This window comes from Sorex araneus, chromosome 3, assembly GCF_027595985.1.
Source record: "Sorex araneus isolate mSorAra2 chromosome 3, mSorAra2.pri, whole genome shotgun sequence".
Classification (NCBI taxonomy): domain Eukaryota; kingdom Metazoa; phylum Chordata; class Mammalia; order Eulipotyphla; family Soricidae; genus Sorex; species Sorex araneus.
The window spans coordinates 190,961,469-190,979,033 of NC_073304.1; the positions used below are offsets into that span (position 1 = coordinate 190,961,469).

General features: G+C 51.3%; 1 protein-coding gene across 1 annotated transcript in view; it reads left to right on the plus strand.

Annotated features, from left to right (window-relative positions):
- CCDC92B (coiled-coil domain containing 92B) overlaps positions 1 to 8,357 on the plus strand; it is a 28,771-nt gene extending 20,414 nt beyond the window's left edge. The window contains exons 3-4 of the mRNA XM_055131913.1: positions 749 to 796; positions 4,617 to 8,357. Coding sequence (XP_054987888.1) covers positions 749 to 796; positions 4,617 to 5,227 — 659 coding nt within the window. The 3' untranslated portion in view covers positions 5,228 to 8,357. The remainder of the gene's footprint in view (positions 1 to 748; positions 797 to 4,616) is intronic.
- Positions 8,358 to 17,565: the final 9,208 nt, after the last annotated feature.

The following is a 17,565-nucleotide window of genomic DNA, read 5'->3' on the forward strand; positions in this document are numbered from 1 at the left end:
AAAAAAAGGGAGAATCCTGCTCCAGCCACAAAAGCAAGTCAGGGTTGGAGCAGTAAACCAGTGGGCAGGGCATTTACCTTCCACACAGCTGACCCGGGTTTGATCCCTGCCACCCCATATGGTCCCCTAAGCTTGCCAGGAGTGATCGATATTTGAGCACAGAGCCAAAGAAGTGAGCTCCGAGCACTGCCAAGTGCAAAAAAACAAAAACAAAAAAAGATAGCCACCACAGCTTCAGCCACAAATCTTGTGCTGGAAAGATCTCTGGACTTCTAATCAGATAAATCAGCCTCAGAATCTTCATGGTGGCTATTACTGGGCTCTGACTCCCTGATTTTCTTTCTCTCTCTCTCTCTCTCTCTCTCTCTCTCTCTCTCTCTCTCCTCTCTCTCCTCTCTCTCCCCCTCTCTCCCTCTCTCCCTCTGCCCCCTCCATCTCTCTCTCTCTCTCTCACACACACACACACCCTCACACACATACACTTTCTCTTACATACACACACTCTCTCTCACATACACACCTCTCACATACATTCTCCCTCTCTGTCTCACACACACACACACACACACTCTCACACACACATACACACTTTCTCTCACACACACACTCTTTCCTTCTCCCTCTCTCACATACACAAACACACACTCTCACACACACACTTTCTGTCACACACACACTCTCATACACACACACACACTCATACACACACTCTCTCTGTCTCTGTCTCTCTCTTTCTCTCTACCGGCAGAACTGACCCATGATCTGGAGATGAGAGAGGCCCAATCTCACCAGCAAGGTAAGAGAAGGATGAAGGATGCATGCTGGGGGTGGGGGCGGGGGAGGTGCCGGGGAGCCCAGCATGCCAGCACTTCCCCACCCTAACTTAGGAGAACCTCCGTCTACACACAGGGACAGCTGCTCCTTGGCTTGGCGTGCAGAGTGCAGCATCAGCCCCACTTGTTTCATCAGCGTGTAGCTGCAGTGCTCCCCCATGCACAGCTGGACCCATGTCTCTGTTTAAAGTGGGAAAATGAAAGCAAAAAGGAAGTCGTATCCAGGAAGCTCACCTGGTTGACTTCCTTCCTTCATGTGACCTGGAACCTTCGTAAAAATTATTCGGGGGGAGAGGTGCACCCAGCAATGCTCAGGGCTTACTCCTGGTTCCATCCCCAAGGATCACTCTTGGCAAGGCTTGGGGGTTCATAGTGATGCCAAGAATCAAACTTGGGCATGCTGTATGCAAGGCAAGTTTCCTGCCCATCGTACTATTGCTCCAGTCCATAAAAATGATTCTCATGGTTCTCAGTGATTTTCCCTGCATGAACCAAGGAACTGACTATCAAAATGTAGCATAGGGGCTGGAGCGATAGCACAGCAGGTAGGGCGTTTGCCTTGCATGCAGCCAACCCAAGTTCGATTCCCAGCATCCCATATGGTCCCCCGAGCACCATCAGGACTAATTCCTGAGTGCATGAGCCACCAGGAGTAACCTCTGTGCATTGCCAGGTGTGACCCAAAAAGCAAAAAAAAAAAAGTAGCATAATGGTCAATCAGGGTCCTTGACTTCCAGGAGCTTAGTCCAGAGGAAAAGAGATACCTCTCATCAGCAACTCTGAGCCTTATAAAAAGCATGACTTCGGGCTGGAGCGATAGCACAGCGGGTAGGGCATTTGCCTTGCACGCGGCCGACCTGGGTTCGATCCCCAGCATCCCATATGGTCCCCTGAGCACTGCCAGGAGTAATTCCTGAGTGCAGAGCCAGGAGTAACCCCTGTGCATTGCCAGGTGTGACCCAAAAAGCAAAAAAAAAAAAAAAGCATGACTTCTCTCAATAAAATAAAAATTATTATCAAAACAATTTTAATAATGTGGAAAAAAACAAGAGAAAAGATAAAAGAAAGCATGACTTTTTTTTTAGTTTTTGTTTTGCTTTTTGGGTCAGACCTGGCAATGCACAGGGGTTACTCCTGGCTCTGCACTCAGGAATCACCCCTGGTGGTGCTCAGAGGACCATGTGGGATGCTGGGAATCGAACCTGGGTCGGCCTCGTGCAAGGCAAATGCCCTACCCACTGTACTATTGCTCCAGCCCCGAAAGCATGACTTCTTGACACTGTAGTTGTAGCAACCCCACTGAAATAATTGTTTACAGATTATTCCTTCACTCATAAAATGGGGGTGGGGTGGGATTAGAAATGGAGTAATGGTGTTCCATGAGTATAGAGTTTCAGTTTTGCAAGATGTTCTAGTAATCTGTTGCACAACAGTGCAAACATACTTAATATTTCTGAACTGTACACCATAAAAATGGTTTGTTAGGGGAATGTAGAGATAGTACAGTGGGTAAGGTGCTTACTTTGCACACAACTGACCTTGGCTCAAGCCCCATCAGATCTTGTGGTCCTCCAAACTTCACAAGGAGTGATTCCTAAGCAGAGAGCCAGGAGTAAGCCCTGAGCACCACTAAGTGTGGCCCTCAAAATTTAAAAAAAAAAGAAAAGAAAAGAAAAATTGAGGGGAGTGGCCAAACCCGGCAATGCTCAGGGGTTACTCCTGGCTTTGCACTCAGGAATAACTCTTGGCAGTGCTCAGGGGACCATATGCCAGGTCCATCATGTGCCAGGCAAGTGCCCCACCCACTGTACTATTGCTCTGGCCCAAAAATCAAATTATTTTTTAATTTAAAAAAAGTAATGAGGGGGGGCTGGAGTGATAGCACAGCGGATAGGGCGTTTGCCTTGCACGCGGCCGACCCGGTTCAAATCCCAGCATCCTATATGGTCCCCTGAGCACAGCCAGGGGTAATTCCTGAGTGCAGAGCCAGGAGTAACCCCTGTGCATCGCCGGTGTGACCCAAAACACAAAAACAAAAAAAAAGTAATGAGGGGCTGGGGCAATAGCACAGCGCGTAGGGCATTTGCCTTGCACAAGGCCGACCCGGTTTCGATTCCTAGCATCCTATATGGTCCCCTGAGCACCGCCAGAAGTAATTCCTGAGTGCAGAGCTAGGAGTAACCCCTGTGCATCGCCAGGTGTGACCCAAAAAGAAAAAAATTAATGAGGTTAGAGAGTTAGTAGAGCAAATAAGGTTCTTATCTATGCACAGCCAACCTGGGTTTTATCCTTGGCACCACATATGATCCCCTGAGCCCTACCAAGAGTGATCCCTGAGCACAGAGCCAGGAATGATCCCTCCCCACAAATTCAAAAGGCCAGAGAGATAGTACAGTGGGTAAGGCACTTGCTTTGCATGCTGTGAGCCTGGATTCAATTCTCAGCACTGTGTACGACCCCTGCACACCACCAGGAGTGATCCCTGAACACCATGAGGTGTGCTCCCTCCCTAAAAATTATTCAGGTGGAGGCTGGAGAAATCTCACAAAGATCTGAAACACAGACCTGGCATACAGGAGTCCCAGGTTCAAGGCTTAGAGCAGCCTCCGAGCACCACTGGGTATGGCACAAAAACAAAAATGTAGCTTTTAAAGATGCAATAGCGGGCTGGAGAGATAGGACAGGTAGGGTATTTGCCTTGTATGCGACTGACCCAGGTTCGATCCTGGGATTTCATATGATCCCTGAGCCTGCCAGAAGTGATTTCTGAGTGTAGAGCCAGGAGTAAGCCTTGAGCACTGACGGGTGAGCCCCAAAACAAGAGGCGGGGGGAAGATGCAATAGCCATCAGGGCTGGAGAGATATCACAGTGAGTAGGATGCTTACCTTCAATCCCCAGCACCACATATAGATCCCCTGAGCACTTCCAGGTGTAACCCCACCAAAACTAAATAAGATGAAGAAGAAAAAAAAATGTCATAGCGTGAACAGCAAGGCCAGGGCACTGACTTCCCTTCCCCTACTCCCTACACACTCTGTTCTTGCAGGCCCTTGCTCTTGATGCTTCTCCTGCAGAGAGAGGACTTTTGCACAATTGTTCCATTTGAAGCATCCAGGTTTCTCCCTCTGCACTATTTAACTCCTATTCTTCCTTCAGATCCCAGCTCCCTCTCCATTAGAGAAGCCGTCTTGAATGGAAGACTGTAGTCTCCAGCTACAGCCATGCACTGACCACCTGGCACATGTGCAACCTCATTCTCATTTGTGGTTGCTGTAAACTGAGAGGAAGGCTGTATGTATCCACTACAGCCCAGAAGCCTATCATCAAACACATAGGCTAAAGGCTCAGGAAGTAGGGACCAGAAAGATAGTACAGCGGGCAGGGTGCTTGTCTTGCAGGCGGTCAGCTGACCAAGGTTCAATCTCGGGAACCTCATATGATCCTCTGAGCCTGACCAGGGGTGATCCCTGAGCACAGAGTCAGGAGTAAGCCCTGAGTACTGCCAGGTGTGCCCTCCTCCACCTGGGCCCCCCTACTGAAAGAGAAAAGAAATCATTTTGGCTCCGGGAGAGTTTTGCATTTAAGTTGAAACAGAATGGATTAGGAGGAAGGCAAACTTCTGGAAGGAAAAGGAAGGCTACAGTGGGGAGCGAGGGAGAGCACTACAAGACGAGCAGCGCGGGAGACGTGCTGGGCTTTGTTACGCCAATCGTGGGTCGGTTGCGGGGTGGAGGCTGGACCAGCGGGAACCTTAAGCTCTCCCCTCTGTGTCCCCTTTGCAGAGGCGGCTACCCGGGAGCTGGAGGACAAGTGCCGCGCGCTGGAGTCGCAGCTGCAGGCGCGGAGCGCGGCCAACGCCGAGCTGCGGCGGGAGGTGGCGCAGCGCGAGGCACTGGTGTCCGCGCTGCGCTGCAGCCTGCGCGCCGAGGAGCGCCGCTTCCTGGAGGAGCTGCGGCGCCGCAGTCACCGCGCCACCGTGCTGGGCACCGAGCTGCAGAAGCACACCGAGGCGGCCGCCTACCTCTCCTGCCAACTGCACGCGGCGCGCCAGAGACTGCAGAGCCCGCGCCCCGGCGCCGCCACCGAGCCCCGGCCCCGTCGGCGCGCCCCGCGGGCCCGCCGCCAGCCCCCCGCCGCCGCCGAGGCCAGCGCCAAGGGCCCGGGCCGGGACTGGGCTGCCTGGGACCGCGCGGCCGGCGCCCTGGACGACCTCGAAGCCATGCCCGACCCAGCGCTCTTCCTCTATGCCCGGCGGCCCCCGCGGCCCAGCGCTCGCAGCCCGCGCCCCCTGCCTCCCCAGGAGCCCCCGGACCAAACCGGCCCGCAGCCTGGGCCCTGCCGGAGCCCCCCGGCAGCGCCCAGAGCCCCTCGTGTGCCCGGGGACCCTGAGTAGGCGCGAGGCCCGCGGAGTGGGGGTGTGGCGGGAAGGGACGCAGCTCGCGAGGCGCTGGCGGGGCCGGGGGCCGAGGGGGGCGGCCTCAGCTTCCCCGCCGGGCCGATCGCCCCCTGCCTTTTGTATTCCCCAGCGTTTCCGAAAGCTTCGGGTTCCCGCTGCCTCGAGGCTGCACCTCCTCGGGCTGAGCGAATGCACTTTTTTTTGTGGCGAGTTCTCGCCGTGCCCATCCTTATCTGCTCCCCACCCTGCCGTTGGGAGGTGTGGGCTGGCACGCCCTACCCCGGGGAAAGCTGACAATCGTTGGGCGGGAAGGGAGGCTGGGATGCCGCCGAGTGGCACTGAGTACCCCGAGACTTTCAGCTCCCCCTTCCGCCTGCCCCAGCCCCGCACGGCCACCCTTCCCACCGAGCCTGCCTTGGAGGAGAGGCTCCGAACGAACGGAGGCAAGAGGTTTGACCTTTTCCTTGGCAGCAACTTCCTCCTCCCCACCCCACCGATAGGTCCGTCCAGGTGAGCACCCCACACTTTAGAAGGCACCTTCTCCCAGAGCCCCGGGAGGAAAGGGGCCTCCTGGAAGTTTGCATTCCTGGTTTGCTGTGGTGCCTGTGGGCTAGTTTGGGGTACAACCGGCTAAGGCTCTGGGACCCCGGGCTCATTGCATGGGGAAGAACATGGGGGTGTCCTTCCCCTCCAATGTGTTGGAAGACCTGCAGTGCTGAGATTCAACCTCTGGCTCCCGCATGCAAAGCATGTCCTGCCGCCCTTTGAGCTGTCCTCTGCACGCCCATTGCGGGCGGCCCTTCCCCAAGGCAGCCTGTGTCAACCCCAGAGTGTGGCAGAACCTGGTGGGGGGAACTGTCTGCCGCTGGGTTCTCCGCAGTGGAACCCTCCAAACCCTCCAGCTGCCACAGGAGTCCGTGGGAGCAGGCTGGGAAGCTGCAGTCGGCTCCCAGGGTCCCCGGCCCTGTTTACCGGTGCTAACTCTGCCCAGGTTCCTAAGGAGCTGGCTGCAAGAAGGGCCTGACGGTCTTTGGGAAAGGCCGTGGTAGATAGAGCAGAGGGTTTTGCTAGGGTTGAGGAGAACTCTTCCACTACAGGAATTTCCCCCCGCGCCCCCCCCACCAAACTTGACAGTGAGGGTTGGGGGAGGGGCAGTGCCCATTTGTCTAGGTTGGGGAGTGGAGCGATGCAAGGTGGGCCTCCCCACCTCTCCCTCCTCCCCAGGACCCCTGTTACTACCAAAGGCCAGAAGTGCTGTGGAAGTGCAGCTTGTCACCCCAGCCCAGAAAGACAGCGCCCTGGTGCACCCGCCACCGCCCCCCAGCCACGCCCTCCCTGCTCTGAGGGTCCTGTATTACATCCTAAGTGCCTGTGGGGGCTGTCCAGGGGGGGAAGAGGCCGTCACCTCACAAACCCCCCATCCTGGCTGGCTGGGCCTGGTGCTCTGTCACCCAGGGCTTGGGGAAGGGAGAATCTAGAAGGACCCCCTTCTCCTTCACATACCCATGAGGAAAATGCGGGACTGCCCCCGTCAGCACCACTCTTACTCCGTCTGTTAGAGGGAGGGGAACCCCCGCCTGGGGTCTTGGCCGTAGCCCCCCAAGGCCCCTTCCTGCCCATCTCAGACCTGCCACAGGGTGTGCGGCCCCGGACGCCCTGATGGCAAAGGTCTGGACACGCAGTACATTCCTGTCCAACTTGAGCCCCAGTGACGGCCTGGGGTCTTTGCCTACCCCCCCTTCCCTGCCCCTCAGTCTCTGGTCGTGCCTCTGCCGTCTCTGTCCCCATCCCCCCCAAGTGTGACTTTGTCCCTCTCATCCTGTCATGCTCCATCCTAATGTAGCCTGTGAAGAGATCTCCCCTCACCGCTGAGATCCCTCTGTGGGACTCGGGGGTGGGGTGGAGAGCGGCTCTTCCCTTTCAGAGGCGGCTCCCTAGACCCTCATCTCTCACAACCACACTTCGTCGGAGGGACAGTGTGACTTGGCGATGTCAGCCCTTTCATGAAGATGGGGGAGTCCTCTGTCCACCTTCCTACCCTCTAAAAGCCATAGCTGTGCCCTCTTGGTCCCCTCTCAGCTCTATAGCAATAGCTGTTGTCCCCTCTCCTGGGAGTACCCTCTTACCCAGCTGGCCCCAGCCAGACCCCCACTCCAGGAGCCTCAGATGGCCTGCCTGCCTCTCCCCGGTAACCCATCAGCACTCCCAAAGCCTGTCCCTCTCCCAGAGTCCAGAGATAATGACACTTAATTGTTTGTGGGGTGCTTGGAGATCCCCCAGATGAAAGGTACTGAGTGTTGGGGTGGCTGACTCACTGACTCTCAGTTGAGATGTTGGGGGTGTCTGAAAAAGGAAATAAAGCAGCCCTGCCCGCTCCTGGGAATGAAGCAGGGACCTTGCTCCACCCCCAGCCCCCAGCTGGGGACAGAACTTGAAGTGCAGCATAATTGAAACTGGAGGCAGCAGGGCCCTTGGCCTCAGCAGCCCCGAACTTTTCAGCCTTATGATCTGGGAATAACTCCACTTGGGGCTCTCGGCCCTCCCTGTCCCCTCGCCTGGAAGGACCTGCCAAAGGAAAGGCCCTCCCAGGCCCTGGACCCTCTGGGGGAACTCGGATAGGATTAGCTCTCCCTTTCTCCTCTCTTGTCTACTGAGGAAGCCCCATGGGGGTACGCAGATTGACTTGGACACTCAGGGGCCCCAAGGATGGACAGACCAGAAAGAGAGCTGCAATGGGCCCCCCCACCCCCACCCACCCATCCTGGAAGCCAGCAGCTACCTGTGAGCAATGCCAGCAGGAGATTCTGTGTCCCCGCCCCTCCCCCCTCCCCCATATCTTACCCATAGAGGCTTCATGGGGGAGGGAAGGTGGATGAGGGGCCCGGGACAGCACTAAGCGGCCTGCGGATGAGGTGCCAGCCCTGCCGGAGGGGACAACGCAGGGCTTCAGAACCAGCGGCACGAGCCCTGCGGGCAGGACAGGAATCAGCTCCCAGTTCACTGTTGGCTGTGCTTTTTAATCCAATGCTTTTCAGAGTGTATTCACTCACCCACAGAAATAGAGCCCTTTGCTTTAGGGGTGACTGTCATATGCCTTATTCTTAATAAAAGATCTGAAAAAAAAAAACCACCCCAGGCAGATGTCTGTGTTCACTCGCCTTCTCCACTCCGACTCCCACAGGTTGAGGAGAGCAACAGAGGTGCTCGGGAAGAATGTGAGAGCTGCCCCTTCCACCTCCAGGCCGCCCCGTCCACCATCCCTGGACAGATGAGACTCGGGGCTGGGAGTGGGGGAGCCAGTCAGAAGGGCTGTGTGTGAAAACAGCGCCTTGCTGGCCCTGAAGGAATGCTAGGTTCTGGCCTCTTTAGCCCTGTTGGCTGCTTCTTCCCCGGCACCCTCTGTCACCTTTCTCAGAAGCAAGAGGCCCCGCGTGCCAGAGCTACACTCTGTTCTGTGCCACTGTCGAGATTGCCCTGGGCACAACATTTTTTGCCTGCTGCCTGTTTAGATTGCCCATTAGTCACAGGATTTTAAGCCTGAACATTTTTATTTATCAGTCTATGTGTGGGGATGACTCGGGAGCAAAATCAGCTGTGCATTCTAAGGTTACAGTGGCCATTCTGCTTGTTTTTGATTTTTCATGTTTAGGGGATTTGGTTTGGGCCATACCCAGTGGTGCTCGTATATATGGTGCTGGGGGTCAAACCAGAGTCCGTTGCATGCAACACAAGTGCCTTACCAACCTCTGTCCTAACCCACAAGCCTCATCATTCTGCTTTTGTCTGCACCCCTGTTATGGCTAGAAGGTCCCATTGCTTCCTTTTGGAAAACTTCTTCCATTTCAGCCCATGTGTTTCAGGGCTTGACCCCACCCTTGTGACCCAAGTAAGGAAGTTCAAGTGACTTTTGTTGGCACCTCTCATTCAACACCCCAAGTTGGGTACTAAGGTTATAGCAGCAAACTAAACATGAAACAGAACAAAGCCTTGGGTGGCTAAAATGACAGAATATTAATTCTGGGGAGGTGGCTTTAGGGTTGGAATAAATGCTTTGGCTGTGAGAGGCCTGGGTTCAATCCCCTCACATGATCCACAGAGCACAGCTAGGAATGATCCCCCAAATACCTCCATGTGTGGCCCCAAAACAAAACAAAAAACTTCACTTGTGTTTCCACAGAGCGTCCTTTTTGTTTAGCATCTCTTTAGCTGGGCCTAGGGTGCTGCTTTGTAAGCAGGAAACCTGGCCCGGGTTCAGCCTCTGCCTCTACCCAATCCCCTGAGTGGTACCACGTTTAGCCCCCAAACCAAACAAAAAACCCAAAACAAAACAAATGGAAAACTGCCCATGGCGTTTCTTTTTCCTCAGTCTTCCCCAATTGGGGACACATGTTTTTATTTGTATGAACTTGGATTTTGAGCCACAGCCCAGTGCCCAGAAAGACATACTGCATCTGGGGACCTCAAGCAGGGCTCCTTCATGTAAAGTGTGTGCTGCAATGTGTTGGTTTACCTCTCTAGCCCTGTGACACATTTTTCTTGGTGGTGGTGGTGTTGTGGGGTCACTTCCAGTGTTTCTCGGGCCTGGTAGCACTCAGGGATCACCAGGGCCACACTCAGGTGCTCTGGGGATCATGTGTCCTACCACTCATGTGGCAACCTCACTCCAATATGGCACAACTTCTGGGATTTTTTTCGAATTTCCCTTCCCTTCAGTCCATTTTGGTTATTGTTACAATTACCAGGTTGAGTTCCTGCACTTGTGCCCACACATTTGTGCTCTCTCTCTCCCTCTCTCTCTGTGACTCTGTCTCTCTTTCGATGTGTGTCTGTTTCTGTGTTTGTCTGTCTCTGTGTCTGTCTCTCTGTGTCTCTCTATCTCTGTCTTTCTGTCTCTGTCTGTCTCTGTCTCTCTCCTCCTGGCCTGGGTGCTCACCAGGTATCACACACTACCCTGGTTCTCATACACACCAGGCTGCAGTGCGCCCGAGAACCCACATTTTGTTGTAGTGTCAGGATCCCTTTTGGGAATGAACATGAGAAATCTAGAAATTTCTACTGAGTAATGCCCAGGCCATGTAACTTTTTTTTTTTTTTGTACCTCTTGAGACCTGATGGTACTCAGGGCCTCATTCCAGCTCTGGGAGGTGAGGATGGGAGCTAGGAGTGGAGCATGGTGTTGATACACACACCTAGTACCTTGACAACACATAATGCCAGGGATCAAAACAAAGTCAGACACATGCAAGACAAGTGCATTTAAGACCAAAACAAAAAGGGGCTGGAGTAATAGCACAGTGGGTAGGGCGTTTGCCTTGCACCCGGGTTCGATTCCCAGCATCCCATATGGCCTCCTGAGCACCGCCAGGAGTAGTTCCTGAGTGCCAAGCCAGGAGTGACCCCTGTGCATCATTGGGTGTGACCCAAAAAGCAAAAAAAAAAAAAAAAAAGACCAAAAAAAATTTTTTTTAACAAAGCAAGTGTCTTGACCCCTGAACTACCTCTTTAATCATTATTGTTTTATTTTTTTAATTTTTGGGCCTCCTCTGGCTGTACTCAAGGATTACATCTGGCTTGGTGCTCAGGGATCACTCCTGGTGGTGCTCAGGGACCACATATGGGCATTGAAATCAGGCTTGCTGTGTGCAAGGCAAGTGTTCTGCCCCTGTATTATCTCTCCAGCTCCTCTATGACTGTTTTAAATCAATTTTTTTGGTTTATTTTTGTTTCAGGGGTTGTTCCTGGTTCTGCACTCAGAAATCACTCCTAGCAACCTGGCAAGCTTGGGGTACCATGCAGCGAATCAAACCTGCATGAAATGCAAGCTCCTTATATGCTGTAATATTACTCTAGTCCTTTAAAGTCTTTTTTTTTTTTTGGCCTTTTGGGTCACACTCAGCGATGCTCAGGGGTTATTCCTGGCTCTTCACTCAGGAATTACTCCTGGCGGTGCTCAGGGGACCGTATGGGATGCTGGGGATTGAACCCGGGTTGGCTGTGTGCAAGGCAAATGCCTTCCCCACTATACTATCACTCCGGCTCCCCCTTAAAGTCATTTTGAAATGGAGTTTATTTATTTATTTTTATTTTATTGAATCACTGTGAGATAGTTACAAGCTTTCATATTTGGGTTACAATCTCACAATGATCAAACACCCATCCCTCCACCAGTGCACATTCCCCACCACCAATATCCCAGGCATAAACCCCCTTTCCCACCCTCCCCCTGCCTCCATGGCAGACAATATTCCCCATACTCTCTCTCTACTTTTGGGCATTATAGCTTGCAACACAGACACTGAGAGGTCATCATGTTTGGTCCATTATCTACTTTCGGCATGCATCTCCCATCCCAACTGGTTCCTCCAGCCTTCATGAAAGTCTTGAGTGTGTCCAAGAGCAAGAAGTAGTGGAAAGGAAGTAGTGAAATTCTAACCAATAAAATATATGGAATCAAATATTTACAGAGTTCTGAGAGAAAGTAAGCATGTCCAGCTGCCAGGACTAAGAAGGTATTTCACAAACAAAATGGTATCAAAGGTTGACTACAGGGACCAGGGATAGCTTCCATACCCTTATAGCATTTCTCCAGAAATGACTGTCTCAAGAACGTGAAATAAAGGTGTCAAGAAAGGGGCTATAGAGGCGGGAACGATAGCACAGCATGTAGGGTACTTGCTTTGTGAGCGGCTGACTGGGTTTGATCCCTGCAACCCATATAGTCCCGTAATAGCCCCCCACGCACCGCTGAGAGTGATTCCTGAGTGCAGAGCCACAAGTAACCACTGAGCATTTCCAGGTGTGGCCCCAAAACAAAACCAAAGAGAGAACACAGTGGAAATAGGCAAGCAAAGAAACAGAGGCAAGCAAGTGATGTTCAAGGGAGAACACAGGTTGAAGAGCAAGCCCCAGATAGCTTTTGGGAGGAGCTTTTATAGAATTCTTCCAAATGGTTTGTTGTTTTTTTCTGGAGTTTTGCATACATAAAAGTTAATTTCGGTCTTGTCACTGGAAGCCTTGCACTGTTTATCTTTTGTTTCTTTGCTTTTTGGGTCACACCTGGTGATGTACAGGGGTTACTCCTGGCTTTGCACTCAGGAATTACTCCTGGCGGTGCTCAGGAGACCATATGGGATGCTGGGAATTGAACCCGGGTGGGCAACGTGCAAGGCAAATGCCCTACCTGCTATATTATAGCTCCAGCCCAACACTGTTGATCTCTTAATCTCATCCCTGGCACTGTTGATGGTCTTTTCATAAACTCATAGATTCTTCTGTAGCTTCTCCTCTTCAGAGGGGCTCTCTCTTCTCTGGGTGAGGTCTTGGATTTCTGCATCTGCCTTAGTTTTTCTGCTCCAAAGAGCTCAGGATTTGCATGTCAAAATAATGTGATCTTCATGCCTTTGGGCTGTTTCAAGGCTAGACAATTTCTTCTTAAGTTTAATTATTTTCCAAAAGTACGTTACCTTACACGCAGCCGACTTGGGTTTGATTCCTCCATCCCTCTCGGAGAGCCCAGCAAGCTACCAAAAGTATCCCGCTTGCACGGTAGAGCCTGGCAAGTTACCTGTGGTGTATTCAATATGCCAAAAACAGTAACAACAACTGGTTTAGCCCCTTTGGAAAACAATATGGACGCTCCTCAAAAAATTAGAAATTGAACTCCCATTTGATCTAGCAATACCACTTCTCGGAATACATCCTGGAGAAGCAAAAAAGTATAGTCGAAATGACAACTGCACTTATATGTTCATCGCAGCACTGTTTACAATAGCCAGAATCTGGAAAAACCTGAGTGCCTGAGAACAGATGACTGGATTACGAAACTTTGGTACATCTATACAATGGAATACTATGCAGCTGTTAGAAAAGATGAAGTCATGAACTTTGCATATAAGTAGATCAACATGGAAAGTATCATGCTAAGTGAAATGAGTCAGAAAAAGAGAGATAGACATAGAAAGATTGCACTCATCTGTGGGATAGATGAATAGGAGACTGACACCCAAGCATAGTAGTATATAATACCAGGAGTTTGACTCCGTGGCTTGGAAGCTGGCCTCACATGCTATGGGAAAGGCAGCCCAGATAGAGAAGGGTAAAGTAAAATGTGATTGGAGAGCCCGTGTGGGAAGGGAGATACGCGCTGAAAGTAGACTAGAGACTGAACAAGATAGCCACTCAGTATCCCTATTGCAAACCACAACACCCAAAAGGAGAGAGAGAACAAAATGGAATGCTCTGCCACAGAGGCGGGGTGGGGGATGGGATTGGGGGGTGGGAGAGATACTAGGTTCATTGGTGGTGGAGAATGGACACTGGTGGAGGGATGGGCTCGAGAACACTGTATGAGGGAAACACAAGCACGAAAATGTGTAAATCTGTAACTGTACCCTCACAGTGACTCACTAATTAAAAAGTTAAAAAAAATTAAAAAAAAAACAGTAACAAGTCTCACAACGGAGACGTTACTGGTGCCCGCTCGAGCAAATTGCTGAACAATGGGATGACAGTGCTACAGTGCTACATTACCAGGGGCCAGAGGCTTAGTACAGCAAGGTAGGGCATTTGCCTTGCACAAGGCTGACCGGGGTTCAATCCCCAGCATCCCATATAGTCCCCCGAACACCACCATGACTAATTCCTGAATTCAGAGCCAGGAGTAGTAACCCCTGAGCCTCACTGGGTGTGACCCCCCCCAAAAAAAAAGAAAAAAAAAAGTACATTACCAGCCTCCCACACAACCACTACCATCTTTATACAACAAAGGGATCATCTCAGGATCCACCCCCATAGCCCCCTAGGGGGTAACCAGTTCAGTCCAGGCCCACATCACTCGAGTCTAAGACAGGATGGGGAGATGCAGTGTCAGCATCAGATAACTCAGAGATCATCTATGCAAACCCTCATCTTACAGATGGGGACACCAAGGCCTAGGTCATCCCTTCTCACCTGGTAGTTCTTTCACACAGATCCTGGGTTGAGAAAGGAGGCACCGCCCCTCTACTATGGTCCCAGAGTCTCGCCAGTGAGGCAAAGAACTCCAACTTGTGATCCAGGGGCCTGGAGTTCTGGTTCTGTCTCTGCAATTCCTCAGGGGAAGTCTGAAAGGGAGGGAGGAAACTGAGATGGCAGTGTGTGGGTGGCACTGTCACAGTAATTAGGGAGGTGGGAGGCTTTAAGCAGCCCAATTATGCAGGCTAGGACTCAGCCTTGATAAGACTCTCCCTGAACTCTCTTAGCATTTTGATAGTGGGGGGCCTCAAAGTGGAGAAGTGGGACCCTTGCCTTATACAAAAACGACCCAGGTTCCATACCTGGTATCCCATTTGGGTCCCTTGAGTCCCACCAAGAGTGATCCCTGAGCATAAGCCCAGAGCAGCACTGGGGGTGCCCCCCTCAAAAATAAAAAACAAAACGAACAAAAAAGTGGAGAAGCAGAGGTGCTCAGGAGCACCAGCCCACCCGCCCAGAGGATGGAGATGGTGTCATAGAAACCTGCCAAGGAAAGGGGAAGGGATCCATGGAAACCAAATTTCAGGTTCTAAAGCTGTGGATGGTTAGTAACTAGCACTGTGGACACACTGGTCTGGGCTCCCACGCTGAACAGAAGGCACGCACAGCCGTTGACCAGGAGGAAGTCCAGGGCACAGTACCAGTGTGGCTTCTCCAGACTCAGCTTGGTGGGTTTCGATGGGGCATCCTGGAAATGACCTGAAGCTCTGAATACCAAGGTCAAAGCTTCCTGCACATAAAGGGGTTAGCTGCAAGGAAAGCCAGCCGCTATAACCCATAATGGGGTCAAAGGTAAAAGCCGGGGCTGCTTGCAACTCTCCCCCTTCTGTATTCTGAGGCACTTCAAAATGCCACTGGGCATACTCTGTATACTCATTTTTCGGCCAAAAGATGTACAGAAAGCACCCACTCTGTGGCAAGCTCAGGGAAGATGCTGCAACGTCAAGACACATAAGCTGTGATCCTTGCCTGGTCTAGTTGCTACACTCTCTCCCCACCTCCCCCCCCCCCCCCCCCCCCCCCGCCGAACCAGACAACTTGCATTGTTGCTGAATAGGGCACATCCACTTTCACTCTCAGATGTGTCTGAGTTGGATGATAAACTACACTACAAGGTCATCTTTTTTTTGTTGTTACTGTTTTGGGACCACGCCTGGTGATGCTCAGGGGTTACTCCTTGCTCTGCACTCAGGAATTATTCCTGGCAGGCTCAGGGGACCATATGGGATGCAGGGGATTGAACTCGGATTGGCTGCATGCAAGGCAACTTACCTGCTGCACTATCTTTCTGGTCCCTACAAGGTCTTCTTAACCATAACACTATGTATAGAGCATGGTAGAAAAATCTGGGATTGGGAATAGGAATGTTGTGTGTATCTGTTCCCAGGTTTGCTGGTCCGAGTGTTAAAACTGAGCTGTGCTGGGGGCCAGAGCGATAGTATAGCAGGTAGCTATACTATCTTTGTGCTGCATACGGCTGACCTGAGTTCAATTCCCAGCATTCCATATGGTCCCCCCAGCACCGCCAATAATTCCTGATTGCAGAGCCAGGAGTAATCCCTGAGCACCATGGGGTGTGGTCCAAAAGGCCAAAAAACAAAACAAACTCCCCAAACTGAGCTGTGCTTTAGTTATGAGTTGCATCATCAACATATAACCACTTTCAACTCCAGCTTCACAGGATTAGGTACAATTCTCCAAACCCTGAGAGTTTTGTGGATACAAATGAAGTTCCTATCAGCAGACTGGGTAAAGAAATTCTAGTAAAAGATCTGAAATGTAGCTCAGTGGAAAGCTGCTTGTCTTGTACGTGTGAGGACTTTAGCAGTTCCATCCTTGGTAGTATGGAAGGCAGGAAGGAAGGAAGGCAGGAAGGAAGGAAGGAAGGAAGGAAGGAAGGAAGGAAGGAAGGAAGGAAGGAAGGAAGGAAGGAAGGAAGGAAGGAAAGAAGGAAGGAAGGAAGGAAGGAAGGAAGGAAGGAAGGAAGGAAGGAAGGAAGGAAGAAAAAAAGGAAGAAAGCAAGCAAGCAAGCAAGCAAGCAAGAAAGAAAGAAAGAAAGAAAGAAAGAAAGAAAGAAAGAAAGAAAGAAAGAAAGGAAGGAAGGAAGGAAGGAAGGAAGGGGGGCTGGAGCAATAGCACAGCGGGTAGGGCGTTTGCCTTGCACGAGGCCGACCCAGGTTCGATTCCCAGCATCCCATATGGTCCCCTGAGCACCGCCAGGCGTAATTCCTGAGTGCAGAGCCAGGAATAACCCCTGTGCATTGCCAGGTGTGATCCAAAAAGAAAAAAAAAGAAAGGAAGGAAGGCAGGAAGGCAGGCAGGCAGGAAGGAAGGAAGGAAGGAAGGAAGGAAGGAAGGAAGGAAGGAAGGAAGGAAGGAAGGAAGAGTGGAAGGGAGGGAGGTAAGGAGGGAGAGAGGCAAGGAGGGAAAGAGTTAAGGAGTGAGGGAGGGAAAGAGAGGGAGGGAGAGGGAGAGGAAGGAAAGAAGAAAGGAAGGGAGAGAGAAAGAGAGAGAGACAGAAGGAAGGAAGGGGGAGGGAGGGAAAGAGAGATACAGAATTTTGTGGAGAGAGAGAGACTGAGAATTTTGTGCAGAGGCCAGAACCATACAGTGGGTAGGGCATCTGCCTTGAATATTCGATTCCCTGCACTCCATACAATTCTGCCAGGAGTAATCCTTGAACAGAGTCAGGAGTGAGACCTGAGGACCTCTGGGTGTGGCCCAAATCAAGCAAAAAAAGAATTTCGACACAACAACCACACAATGGAATAGTCCAGCCATAAAATGGAACAGGAAAGTACTGATTTAGGACAATGTCCAGAATATATCATTAAGTAAAAAGAAAAACAAAACAAGAATGAATAGTAGAAGGTACAGCAAGTTCCCATTTGTGTCACTAAAGGTAATACATTTATATGTCTATTCACATGCTTTTATAGTCAAAGAATATCAAGAGAACATAAAGAATTGGTAAATTTGGTGATCTGGGGAGTAAACTAGGTGGCTTGAGCGAGGTAAGATTTCACTGCACAGCTCTTTGTATTTTTTTAAAGTTTGAACTATAATACCTATTCAAAATCCCGGTAAAGTAAAATTCCTTTGAAGATAGGTCACTAGACAGAGGATGTAGCTCAGTGTGAGGCTCTGGGTTTGATCCTTGACCCAGAAAGAAGGGAAGAAAAGAAGAAGAAAAGAAGGGAGGGAGGGAGGAAGGAAAGAGAAATAGTAGCAGGTAGGATGCTTGCTTTGCTCGTGGCTCACCTGGAGTTTGGTCCCCACCATGCCACATGGTCCCTCAGCACTTCCAGACATGACCCCTGAAC